The sequence below is a fragment of the Penicillium alfredii genome, assembly GCF_028826965.1.
Source record: "Penicillium alfredii strain IBT 34128 chromosome Unknown utg000005l_segment0_segment0, whole genome shotgun sequence".
NCBI lineage: Eukaryota > Fungi > Ascomycota > Eurotiomycetes > Eurotiales > Aspergillaceae > Penicillium > Penicillium alfredii.
In genome coordinates, this window is record NW_026622702.1 from 1,943,972 (window position 1) to 1,957,010 (window position 13,039).

Below are 13,039 nucleotides of genomic sequence, written 5' to 3' on the forward strand. Positions count from 1 at the left end.
GAGGGAATGCTGCACGCATCCCAATGAAAGGGGTCAATGAATTTATGCAATTCGAGAGACACGATGCATGTCAGAGACGAGTGAAATACATCCACGGATAGGAGCAAAGCGGTTTCAAGCAAAGTATCACACAGGCAAATCATCAGCCCGCAGACGGCCAAGACCAGCCGAGCGGAAATTCCGCAGGGGTATATAGTTTGAGACAACAGGAAAAGAAAAAAAAAAAAAAAAAAAAACTGCTCAAGCATCGTCCAAAGCCCCAAGTCTCATGGTCCGATCATGTTATGTTAAAAACTGCGATGGGAGTGTCCCGCCCCCGGACGGCTCGCCGCCCTCGCCGTTGGCATTCGCGTCATAACCCTCGTTGAGCAATACTTCGAGCATGTCAAACTCACCGAGCATCGGGCCTGTGCCACCGAGACCCTGGTCAACCACCGCGGTTGAGCTGTTAAAGAACTGATCCAGCGGGAGAGCGAACCAGTCCGGTGGCACACCCGAGGTGGCGTTCGCTCCGTTACTGTCGGCCATGGTCTGTGATGAGGCGACATGGTTCGGCGAGGACCTATCCAGGTCATTTGCGGGCAAGGTGGAGCTGGGATCGTAGTAGTTGTAGTACACGGACGGGGGAGGCGGCATGAACGAGACATTATTGAGGTTGGATGAATTGATCGGCTGCGCAGGGATGCTGGCTAGCGGGTCGTTTCCGGTCGGGTTGCTGCCGGTACCATTGTTTTGCATGTATCCCAGACCAGCACCAGCGGAGGCCATATCCTGGCCGTGAGTGGAGGACCAGGGTGTATTAAGGCCTTCACGGCGCCCGGAGACACTGTCCCGGGGCGGAGACTGAGCTCGCGAGACTGGGGCCGAGGTACGGTCCTTTCCGTCGCCATCGGCTCCACGATCATGGGGTGCAAACCGCAAGAAGCGTGTACGGATACTGCTGGTAAGTAGTTCCAACAGTCGAGCAACAGTGTTACTCAGGTGCACGTCGTCCACGACGTAGGTCCGCAGTGCCTCCACTGTTCGGTCCTGGAGATCCAAAGACACCCGCACATCGTCCTCTCTCGCACCCAATGTAAACGTCTAAAGCTCAAATCAGTATGGGAAATTCCAAATTAACTTCATATAACCTTACCTTAAGGATGAAGATCATGCCCGACAAAATTCGGAAAAATGTCCGAATTGGCGCATGGCGAAGGCGGCCCTCGGGTACAAGACCCTCCAGGACCGTCTGGAGAATCTTCCGGGAGGCATCTACAACTTCCTGAATATAAGTCTCATTGACACGGTAGAGCTCCATCAGCGTCGGAAACCAGCCAGTGTTGCCCGATGACGGTCCGGAGCTTGGACGGCCGGTCTGGGCTTGAGCGGACTCATTAGACATGGTAGTCCATCGATCGACGACGGCCTGTAAAGCAAGAGAATTAAGATATAGGCCTGCGAGATGTCAGCTAGTTATTTCAATAGTTTCGCATGTTGCCCACTCACGTGTGTACTCGTACTCAATGCTTAAGATGGTTCGCATTGCCGGAGTGACTGCCTGGTGTTAGCTCTCGGGCTATAGTAAATTGGTGCTTCAAGGTTGAAGACATACGAGTGACGCTTTCAAAGTGCTGCCGGAACTCCCGTAAGTATGGCTGGAACCGGTCGATTTGGTCGCGATATCTCCCACTTCGAATCAGTTCCGAGGTTTGTTCATTGGATGCAAATAACAGGTGGTTTGCCTGGTAGACAATTTTCGAGATCTCGATCCAGCAATCTTGCATGCGGTCTAGATTAGCTTCCTCGTCGTTGGCATTGGTCGAACTTGGTGAGATGTCTTGCGTCCACTGCGGCAAGGGAAGCATGGATGGAATCCCCAAGCGACCACTGCTGTGCGTGATAAAGACCAAGATCAACCGACGTAACCGACGCTTTCGTGTCTGCTCAGAAGGCGACTCTGTCGCAGCTTTGGACTCGCTCTTGTGGTCGAAAACGCCAAGCTCGAATGCCAGGGCTTGCGCGGTGCTCAGGAGCATCCAGGACATCCGGTCTGATCGCCAGGCTGGTTCCAGCCACTTCTGGAAAGCAACCCTTCCCTCGGCAATGCTGGGGGTCGCCTTGTTACCTGTCTGCTCGCCTTCATGATCCAGATCCTTGTCGGCCCGGCTTTGTGTTTGGGCCTCCGTGTCCAGGAGCGTGTTTTCGTCATCGCCAGGAGGGAAATGGAGATTCCGCGGATGCCACTCTGTGAGAAGTAGCATAGCTTCGACAGTACCCAAAGACCTTAAATTGCCCTTCGCCACAATCTTCCCTGACGGCGGGCCTATGTCGAGGGATCGAGGTGGGCCGATGCCAACTGCCACGGTGTCGAATTTCTCCTGGCCCCAGAACAGACGTTCAATCATACCGCGCAGATATGACCAAAGGCGGTCATGGATGTAAAATGCGCGCGTGTAGGCCCCGTCGCCCTTGGGCTTGAGATGCCGAGAAGCAATCGTGAGTATAGTCACGGCCAACACCGGTTCATCGGTGAGCAGGGTGCGGTGGGTAGAAGGGTTGGAGAAATCAGGAATGACCACCGGACTCATGGGCGCCAGATTCTCATAGTAATATGCCACATAGTCCATTCCTTCTTCAACAGTCAACCACCCCGCACGCACAAAACGCAGCCGTGACCACGCCCGGATGGCGTCCACATATCCAGGATCTTGAGCGTTCGGTGGGCTATCTCTCGGGCCACCATTTTCGGCGATCTGGGGGTCCACGGGCGCCGCGCCACTGGCCGGGAAGTAGGTCGTCCCGCCCATGGACATGCCTGATCGAGGAGTCCGAGCAAAGGACCCGCCTAGGCTACGGGGCGAGCTGCCCTGTGGGAGTGGCGAGGGCCCGGAATTGAATGAAGAGACTGACTGCCGTGCAGCATAACGGTTCTCCATGCTCTGGCGGTTGAGATCCTCCGTCCTGCCCGCAGCCTCGGAGAGCAGATGCAGAGCGTCATGGGTATTGGTGATCGCCGGCGACAACAGCTCCACTGCAGTGCGGTTCATCATGGGCGGTCCTCCATAGCTCGGTGCTGCACTGCGCTCACCCACCGGGTACGCAGGAGCCTGGGTACCCGGGGCAGCCGGGGTATACCGAGGGCCGATCCCTGCTGGGGAAGTATCAGACCATCGCTGTCGCGCGCGAATAGCATCTGCATCAAAAGGCGGCGGTTCGGACTTTGCAAATGGAGATTCGTGATTCGTGGCCTCCTTCGGGGCGACCTCTCCGATCATCATCCGCTTGTCGCGGTGGAGAATAGCGGTCTTGTCCTCGTCCGCTGCATCGGAGCCTTTGCGCTTGCGACGGGTGGCCGAGAACTCGCATCGTTTGCTTTCGCGACGACATCGAACACACGGCGGGGGGCGGGGGTTATCAACACCTATTCAAGCAGCAAAAAAAAAAAAAAGTTGGAGTCAGTCAAAAACGAAACATTCCGAGTATCAAGAGGGGCGCATACTGCCGAGATCGCACTTCACCTTGCGCTTGCGACATGGATCACAAGCCTGATACCCACGTCGATGCTGCGTATTAGGCGATGGGGATTTGCGGGATTCATAGCCCGCGCTATTGGTGTCTTGTCCCATGCTGTCACTCAGGCTCGTCGGAGGTCGCTGGGGGAAGCCGATGCAAAGCGAAGATAAGCCTGAAAGCGGTGGGGCTGCTTAGATGAGCCATTCGCCGAGAACACCTCCAGTGGACAACAGAAAACGAGACTTGATATCGAAAATTGGGAGATGAAGCGATTCAAAGAAATGTGGAAGTAAAATCATATTCAATTTCTCGAGGGTCATGGCGTTTGACGAGGGTAACTCACCAGCCACCAGTTTCCATTATCAAATGCCCAGTATAGACCAGCGGGGTTCCCAGGTCATAGTAGCATCGGGTATCAAGGGTGATTTATTTCCGTGCGCTGATGCGATGAATTCCAGAAAATTCACTACAATTACACAATACAACAGGAATGACCAATGCCTCAATGTACAGCCCAAAATGCACCAACAGAGGCCTGGTGTCCACTCGCTTGACCAGGTAACCCTAAGCCACCCGGGCCGACGGCGATGGGCTGGCCGCCGTCGTCAACGACTTCTTGGCCTTATCTGGATGGAAACCGCCGTTCATCCTAGACATTGATTCCCACGCCTTGCGAGGTTGTACCAATTCACCAGAGACCGCGCTGTCGGTGCTACCGCGTCGAGACATATCTGGAGTCAACCGCCCAGCGATAAGACCCCGAATCCCGCCCGCTTTCCGAGCAGGAATCTCCGCGGTGCCCGCGGTCAGGACATAAAGGAGGTATTTGAGGTTGGGGAGGGTATGACGGATGTCCAGCACACGCAGTCCGAGCTTGCCCAGCAGGAACTCGATATTCTTGTTTAGCAGAAAAACTCCGTATTCGAATCGATATTGAACGTTCACCGGGTGGAGCGGATAGGTGCGCTGAGGAAGTGATGCGGACACCGGATCTTGGATCAACGATGTCGACAGGTGCGGGTTGACCGGGTATGGAAGAGTCACCGACAGATAGAAAGAAAGTAAATAGACTAGGTGCGATGTGTATCCCAGCGCAGCTGCAACCGCCTCGCGGTCAACGTCATCAAAAGAGGAATTGGGGAGAGCCAACCCGGCAATAGTGAATGCCAGCGGTTTGTCGGGGATGGGCTCGATAGGATAAATCGCCAGCAAGTCTTCCGAAATGCGTCGAATCTGACCCTTGGCTTCGTCCGCATTGTGTGTGAGCAGCTGTTCGCTGGAGACCAATTTCTCCTGGGCATCAGGTAAGTGACTGCGAGCCTTATCCTGAACGTGGCGCCCTTGTGACATTGCCTCTTTCCGAGCCTTGATGCTTGCGATCAGCTCCTCCTTACGCTTCATTGCTGCCCGGGCCTGTCTGCGCTCAGCGGTGACGGCCTGGCGGGTATAAGAGAGTCGGTCCTGCGCCTGAGCGGCATTTCCCAGTGTAGCCAAAGCACGCTCATTCTTCTCCAGGATTGCACTGATCTGCATCTCCAGCTTCTCCCGGGTCGCGAGTGCATCCTGGATACATTCATCTAGATTCGCCAATCGCATCAAGGCGTCGTACGACGAAGTGGGCAACGCAGTTCCATCGGTGGCCCGCTGACTGGAACCTGAGAGCGGGGTCTCAACCGGCGGGAGATCAGTGAGGTTGGTGTAAACACCGTCTGGAAAGTGGAACAGAATGGAATTCGCGGGTAGCGGCTGGTGGAAGCTTTCCAGTGTCTTACCCAAAAACTGCAACGACCTCAGATGTAGCTGTAATTCGACCAATAGAACATACTCTGGCATGGCCACTGTCTTCGCCCAGAGTTTTAAAGTCAAAGAATCCAAGCGAGAAATTCGCGAACCACACAGATTCATGTCGAAGGACCGGAAGCTGGGATTGGTCGCATTGTCGACCACTTCGCTGACGTAGACTGGCACATCGACATCCTCGCAATGAAGAGAGAACCATGTATCGGCCATGCGACTGCTGGTAATATCCTCTAGTCTGATCTGTCTGGTTCGAGGGTTGGGATCACTCCAGGGCAGGGTACTTCGCCGACGCGACGATCGCACTTCGGGCTGCGTTTCCGCAGGGCTATCTTGGCTCGTGCGGGACTTGAGGTCGGTGAAAGATCGCGACGGATGCAAAGAACGATTCTGATTTCGCGCTAGGATCTTCGAGGGAGTCTTCAAAGCATTGGGAATATCGTCATCGTCAATGGTCTTGCCGCGAGCCCGGTTCGGGGGCGGAGTGACGACTAAGTTGCGAACAGAGATACCGTGAACATGTCGAAGCTTACGATTCTAAAACGAGTCAGTATCTGTTGTAAAATATCTATTATGCAGCGAACAGACCGATGCAAATAACCACGGCCGCTCCCTACGAGAGCCCGTGTCGTGATCCACGCCCGTGTCCATGTCGCCAGAGTCGTGTCGGGACGACAGGGGGGAATGGACTGATAGTTCAGTTGGTGCACAATGATTCGACCGAGGTAGTCATCGTCAAGGAGGAAAAACAACGTCGAAAGGAGACGGTCTGCAATTGAAGTTGGAGATAAGAGCTGATGCGGAGACGAGAGCACGCAGGGCCGATGCAGCCGCCAAGACCACGTCTTCCCCGTCAAAAAATCGGCCTTTTGCACTCCTCTCCCTCAACCCTCCAATCCACCCGTGCTTCCCACCCACTCAATGCAATAGATCTCGCCAGACCTACATCTCCAGTTCTTCCCAGGCGACTGCACACAGCCTTCGGTTGGCCGCAATGGCCTCGTCAACCCAGCCTCAAAAGGCTTTCTCGAAGATTTTCGATGCGACCCGAGTCTCGATCAAGAGTGTCTTACGCGACCGCGCCGTGATTCCTCGGGATACCATTGTCCAAGGCCAGCTGCGACATCCGAATTCCAATGCATTCAAGGAGCACCGTTTCCGAGAGACGGTGCGGTTCCAAAAGGCGCTGAATTCCGTTTCGCACGGGCGACACATCTTCGCCTATCAACACCTTCGCACGAAACAAGTGGTTTATTCGCTGACCCGACACTTGGAGGTGAGTTTGGGATTGACTCCTGGGACTGGGCTCGAGGAGGAAACATACACCAGCACAACATCGACCATTTCCAGGGTCTTTTTGTCGAAACAATCTGGGAAAATTGGCATCTAACCGGACCCATCTTCAATTACAGGAAAACAATGTCCTTCGTCAACTGGTCTACCATGGCAAGAAAACCGTGCCGGCCGAACTCCGCCCCGACATGTGGGCGCCACACTACTCGGTGCATTTTGGCGACGCCCGTCTCGGATTGCGAGCGTACCGGCTCCTCCGCGAATTCTCGATGCAGCGGCAACTCGCCCCGCCGCCCGAGCTCATCACAGTGACCGAAGAGTACCTCGCAGCCAGGCGGCCACGCGAACCGGTGGAAGCAGAGGAGTACGATAAAAAGAACCGAAAACGGATCGGCCAGTTTATGCACAAGCGGGAGCGCGCCAAGGTCCTGATGAACCAGAAGGCCACCTCGATTGCCGACGTCGCGGCCGTGCTGTCCATCCAGGATGAGGAGATCAAGAACGGGTTACTCGAAAAAGAGTACGAGCGTGGGTACCTGGGCCCGGCGGCGCGGAGAAGGCGCCGCGAGGCCCGACTGCGCGAGCAGAAGATCGCCGAGGCACATGCTGCGCGCGTGGCGACCATGGAGAAGAGCCTGGAGGCGCACATCACCGATCAGATTGACCGCTACCCGCAGCAGCCCGACCAGATAAAGATCCTCTGGCAGGATGTCCACGACGCGAACTACGCCGAGTCTTGGCCTGACCGCGTCGAGCACGGTGAATTGGCCGCGCGCCGAGGCTTCATCATGGGCCCTGAGAAATTCCGCCGCGGATCTACCAATGTCGCCGCCAAGGCCGAGGCCGAGTTCCAGGCGGAGCAAAAAAGGAGTAGAGGGCTCTTGATGTCTGCATAGAGCGGATTCTTTCCCCTCTCATCTCTTTGAATCTGTCATGCTGTGCTTGTCTCGAGCACAAGCTGGAAGACCCTTTACTGATCTGTTGATATCTTGGATTTGATTCTGCTCTCTGGCGATGGATGGTTGATTTGTACTTTTGGTCGTTCTCTTCATTTTCCTCTTTCTATTTTCATTTCCCTCCTGTCTTCTACCCTGCTGAGACTGGAACTTGCATAAATTGTATTTCTAGATATATCAACTCACCTATCTAAGAGACGGAACGAAGACACCTAAGGATTTCCAGAAATTCACCTATAGATCAACTAGAATGTCTCAACCTCATGTAGAAAGAAACACCTATCCAACCCAGATAGTAATTATCTTACTTGCATGGAACCTAGACTACGGCCCAATCCACTACACGGAGAGAAAGAGAGAGAGAATGTAAGAGGCTGGCAATAATTGGGCATTGAGACAACTGGGTCTGATCTCCTACTTGGCAGTTGACAGCAACTGGCAAATCGGGGGGAGAAGTAAAAAGAAAAAAGAGGCAAAAGATAAAAGCGAAAAAGGGGGCGACGATAGTTCGCAAGAGGACGCCAATGTGCAGTGAAACTAGACAAACATGAAGATGAAGAGAAAAAGAAGAAAAGAAAAGAAAAGAAAAGAAATAAAACCCCCAGAACCCGATTCCAGCTGGCGGTTACATTGCTCCTAGAAGCCTCGAGAAGAAAAAAAAAAAAAAAAAAAAAAGGGACACAAAAGACAAAAGACAAATCACCCGGGTGCGTTCTAATTGATCTGCTTGCTGCTTCATTCACAATAGACAGGGGACAAAGACTTCAAGTATATCTCGCGCCAGGTTAGCGGGACTCTTTGCTGGGGCTCAAAATATTCACAGAAGGCAGATCGGCGTTCTCGCCGATTGTCAGCTCGGGGCCTGGTTCTTGGTCGGGGCTGGACATCTTCTCGAGCATCTCCTCCTTGGCCTTCTCCGCCGACTCCGGGTCGTCGGCCAGGCCGGCGGTGGCCATGCTCTTCCGAGCGCCTTCAACTATCTTGTCGGCCTCGCTCACACCATGGGTGACGTTGGCTGGCGGATCACCGTCTACGCCGATTGGTTCTGTGTTGTTGTTGACCACATCCTTGACACGGTTGGAGTCGAGTCGGATGACCATGCAGGACAGATTGTCGGTACTGAACCGGGCGAGAGCGTGGTCCACAAGAATCTTGGAGGCATGTTGGGCATCCGAGACATTGCGGATGAGATCCACAGCTTCTTGGTCACTGCAGACATCCCATAACTGTTGACGTAATGTTAGTTTTAACTAGATCGATATCAAGGAAGAAAGCCACAACTTACCCCGTCACAAGCCAAAATGATAAACTCATCAGCGTCGGGCTGGATCACGGTTTCTGTGGTGTAGGGATGCCCAGTCACAAGGTCCTTCAAGTACGCATCTCCCAAGGCTCGGGTGACTGCCAGTACCCCGTTGACGCGATTGTTGAGAATAAGCCCGCCAGCGCTAGCAATCCTTTTCCCTTCATTTTCATCGCTTCCCTTGTGGTCGTAAGATAGCCGAAGGGCCTTTCCATTCCGGCACAGAACGATACGGGCGTCGCCTACATTCGCCGTGTACAACACTCGTTGGCGGGCGGCCCTCTCCTGTAGTTTGGGAAGGACGGTCGATGTCTCGGATTGTGTGTCTTGGGTTGAGGTCTCGGCAGTCTCGGCATTTGTGTCGCCCTTGGTCGCTGCGACAGCGGCAGGGGCGAGCGCGGAGGACCCAGTGGCTGAATGTGAGCTCGGCACACGGTCCTCCCACCGAAGAACAGCAATGACTGCCGTACACCCGCTGTTTTTGAGAGGCAATTTCTCCAACTGCTGGTCCACACTCGTAAAGGTCTGGTCAAGGAGTTCCGGCACAGGCGTGTTGGGACTCTTGCGCATGATTTCCTCGAGAATCAAATGGAGCTTCTTGCCGCACCATTCCGCCGCGAATGTGCCCGCATGCCCATCAAAGATCGCAAAATACCCATTGTCTGTTTCCACAATGCTCGAGGAATCCTCCGATGTCTGCGACTCATTCGGCGCCCCGGGAGGCTCGTTACCGTTTATGTCGGGCGGTGCATTGGGAGCCGGGGTACCGAGAAAGTTGTAGAGGTAGGCGTGGGTATCTTCCATTGTACGGCGGCATTTTCGATTCCGGTCTTCTGTGACACCAACGCGGAAGGATGAGCGAGAGGTCGGGATCGATTCGCCCGCGGAGTTATTGAACGACCCTTGAGGGACGTTCAGGGCCGGGTCCATCTTCCCCAGCTTTTGCAGTGGGCTATCCGAGACCTGGGGGCTAGTGCTGAGGGGCAGGTTATTGTCCCGCACGCCGTTCAGATTCAGCGAGTTCTTCGCGTTACTGAAAAAGGTCGCCGCCTTGGTGACAGTACTGCTCCGGCGCTTCTTTTCACCGGCGGGGCCCTGGTCTTCACTGAGTCGGCGACTGAAAAAGCCGGCACCAGGAGGCGAGAATTTCTTATCGCGAATGGGGCTGGGGTCGTCCGTCGGGAGAGCGAGAGAGTTGGTTTCAATGCCGGGTGCTGGGAGCGAATCTGTCTTGTCTTTGGGTGGGCTCGAGGAGCCACTGAACATTCTGTTCAGCAACCCACCCTGCGAAGAAAAGCTGCGGCGCTTGTTTCCTGCCAGCTTGATTGTATCCCTGTAGCAAGGATGGAGCGAATGGGGATTTGGGGATAGCGGGGTGAGGATGGCGGATGAAGGCGCGAACTGACGTAGGGTCGGCTCGGTCGGTCAAAGGCGGAAGCAAAGGAATCAGGCTGCGAGACCCAACCCCGTCAGTGATGGGTTTTCTTTCTTTTTTCTTTCTTTTTTTGTTGAATGATTGAGCAAGAACTGAATGACAAAAGAGAAAGAATACAAAGCAACTGAAGCAGGCAGTGCAGGCAGTGGGGGGGGTAAGGAGGGAAAACACTCTCGTCCTTAGACGCCGTTGGAATCACCCGTCAAGGCCATTGGGAGTATACAGGACCACAATGATCTCCCAAGCAATCAAGAATCTACACAATCCAACAAACGACGAGTACCGTGTCCGGGGAGTATCGCCGGCACATCGGGTCCTCATCCTAGACACGGCCCCACCATGGAGTTCACGCAGCGCAGACACGAGGGCATCGAAAGTCAAGACTTACAGAAATCGGGTTGACGATCGGGCTCAAAGGGGCGGGGATGGATGGGAAGAGAAAGTGTAGAAGAGTCGAAGAGACAAAGAGACGGTGATGCGATCCAACTCCGCCCCCGTCACGGCTCGCGCGGCAGCCAAGAAGCGTCGGAGAGGAGTGGAGCTCCCATCCCGGAGAGGATTCAAGTGAGCGTTCACCGGCTTGAGAAGAGCTCGAACTAAAGCTTAGCAGGTCTATTGAATGGAATGTCCAACACCAGGTCCCTTTGTCTACCATGCCATGCCTTCATACAGATTCAATCCAGTCCATCACACCTCGGGTGGGAACTCCAACGCCAAGAAAAGAAATAGAAAGACTACCACGAACTAAAGTCCCCGAAGCCGCCGGTGCCTTTGGCCTTTTTACGTGCGGGCTCGGGCTCGGGCTCGTCCACGAACTCCACGATCTCATCGTCCTGCCCGGCACGGTCGGCCAGGGCGGCTTTCAAGTACTTGCCAACACCGCCAGCGCTGCCCGAGTCGCCTGCGCCAGCACCAGGACCGCGGACTCGCTTTCCCGTCCAGGTCATGCGGTCGTCATCCACACGGCGGGCAGCTTCGTCCTCTTCCTCTGGGTTGACGGGTGCGGTGCCTCGAGCCTCTTCCGCACGCTTTTGATTCAGAAAATCCTCGAACGGATCCACAAAGACGGTGACGTCCTTGATGCGGATATCCGGTGTCGGTCGATTAGTGGACGACTCCACGGGGTGTGTCTCGAGGGTGTTGAGGGTGGTAGAGGATGGCGTAGGGTCGTCAATCAGGCGACCGAAGATGGTGTGCTTGCGGTCCAGATGAGGCAGGGCCCGGTAAGCAAAGAAGCTGGGCGTAAAGTGTTAGCGAGGGCGAAGAGTGCAAGAACGATCAATATGATTCAAGAGCCCATCACTTACAATTGACTACTGTTGGTGTTTTTGCCCTTATTTGCCATGCTCAACGTGCCGCGAGAGTCATGCTTCAGCGGCCCCTCGAACTCGTCGGCGAAATACTTGCCCCAGACACTCTCGCCGCCCCGTCCGGTGCCAGTGGGATCACCACCCTGGATCATGAACCCCTTGATATTGCGGTGAAAAGCAACATCCTTGTAGTAGCCCCTTTTGGCGAGCTGGATGAAGTTCCACACAGCCTTGGGAGCGTACTCTGCGTACAACTCCACGTTCAAGTGGCCAGCCGTAGTGACGATGCGCGCATAGCCTTTGGCCTTGACCCGGCCTCGTTTCAGCATGTACTCCTCCTCGGACAAAAGCGCGAGCTCAGCCGACGTATGAGGCGTCAGCCCCGTGCTGGTGAACGAGGCCGCGGCCTTTCCTGTGGTATGTCTTGCCGCATTATACGGCGTGGGTTTCCCTGGCTGAGATGCGCCGGCCTTGGATACGGTCGAACTCCCAGCGACTGGCTTGGCCATGGCCCGAGAGCCAGCAGCAGCAGAGCCCTGCTGTGCTCGTTCCGCGCGCGCCTTGGCCACCGCCTCCTTCGCTTTCAGGATCTTTGCCGAACTGCCCAGCGCATTTGTGTTGACACTGCCGGATTCCTGCTGCTCCTCTAAAACCCCCGTTTCCCCTTCCTGAAGATAGTTGAACGAGCTGAGGTTGCGCGACTCGATATTTTGCGGGTCCTGCAGAGTTATGATATCCTTCCGGGTAAACTCCGCATCCGTGACCAAGTCTCGCCACAGCTTCCCCTTGATATTAAGTCTCTCCACCGTATCCCAGGCAAAGACATTGCCCGTGTTCCGCAGCGCGACAATGTGCGTGTTATCCGTCAGGACCTTGTACGTCACCGGGTCAACGTACTCGCCATCATCGTTTTTCGCAATTGTCAACTTGATCAGGTCGGCACTCTTCAAGGGTGATCCATCAACGGGGTTGGTCCCATGCTTCTTGATCCATGGGAGAATGTTGGTGAGGTCAAAGATGGTTCCTGTTGGCGTGCAGACGGGATGCTCGAATGGTTGGAGGGAGAGGGAGCAGAAATTGAAGGGCAGGCGCTTGAATGCCGCGTGCGAACCACCCCGCTTGGCCTTGCCGACACCAGCGCCTGCACTGGCCGAGAAGGCGTCCTCCGATGCCCACTCCGAGTGTGTAATCTGGATGCATGCGATGGTCAGCGGAGACTCAAGATGCGATAGCCGCGGTGACGGAACGGTAGAAAGGGGGCGCGTACGTAAAGCTTGTCCGTTCCTGAAGAAAGAACACAAATTAGTTAAGGCGACACAAATGAGTGCGCAACGACGTACCTTTTCCCATGGCTGGATGGAGCTCAAGTTGTTCGTCTGCGGCAGAAGACAAAATGACGCCGGGCTCTAACCGGGTCGGGGCATGTGGGTCCTCGGGGTACATCTATATA

The 13,039-nt window shown here is 55.0% G+C and overlaps 5 protein-coding genes across 5 annotated transcripts; 1 reads left to right on the forward strand and 4 right to left on the reverse strand.

Moving 5' to 3' along the window:
• Nucleotides 1-282: 282 nt before the first annotated feature.
• On the reverse strand, nt 283-3,608 carry NUU61_004151 (uncharacterized protein; the record flags this gene model as incomplete). The annotated part of the gene is made up of 5 exons (XM_056654733.1): nt 283-1,083; nt 1,136-1,437; nt 1,489-1,536; nt 1,595-3,403; nt 3,482-3,608. 5 exons carry the CDS (start codon nt 3,606-3,608, stop codon nt 283-285), a joined length of 3,087 nt encoding a protein of 1,028 aa, XP_056512760.1.
• A 451-nt stretch (nt 3,609-4,059) lies between these two features.
• Nucleotides 4,060-5,943, reverse strand: NUU61_004152 (putative UV radiation resistance protein (UVRAG); the record flags this gene model as incomplete). The annotated part of the gene is made up of 2 exons (XM_056654734.1): nt 4,060-5,829; nt 5,881-5,943. The coding sequence occupies 2 exons, from the start codon at nt 5,941-5,943 to the stop codon at nt 4,060-4,062; spliced, it is 1,833 nt and encodes a 610-aa protein (XP_056512761.1).
• A 343-nt stretch (nt 5,944-6,286) lies between these two features.
• NUU61_004153 (mitochondrial 54S ribosomal protein mL67) lies at nt 6,287-7,481 on the forward strand (the record flags this gene model as incomplete). The annotated part of the gene is made up of 2 exons (XM_056654735.1): nt 6,287-6,568; nt 6,705-7,481. 2 exons carry the CDS (start codon nt 6,287-6,289, stop codon nt 7,479-7,481), a joined length of 1,059 nt encoding a protein of 352 aa, XP_056512762.1.
• Nucleotides 7,482-8,326: 845 nt separating this feature from the next.
• On the reverse strand, nt 8,327-10,110 carry ptcG (type 2C protein phosphatase PTC1; the record flags this gene model as incomplete). The annotated part of the gene is made up of 2 exons (XM_056654736.1): nt 8,327-8,767; nt 8,827-10,110. 2 exons carry the CDS (start codon nt 10,108-10,110, stop codon nt 8,327-8,329), a joined length of 1,725 nt encoding a protein of 574 aa, XP_056512763.1.
• Nucleotides 10,111-11,013: 903 nt separating this feature from the next.
• Nucleotides 11,014-13,032, reverse strand: NUU61_004155 (PPIL2 family peptidylprolyl isomerase; the record flags this gene model as incomplete). The annotated part of the gene is made up of 3 exons (XM_056654737.1): nt 11,014-11,515; nt 11,587-12,873; nt 12,926-13,032. The coding sequence occupies 3 exons, from the start codon at nt 13,030-13,032 to the stop codon at nt 11,014-11,016; spliced, it is 1,896 nt and encodes a 631-aa protein (XP_056512764.1).
• Nucleotides 13,033-13,039: the final 7 nt, after the last annotated feature.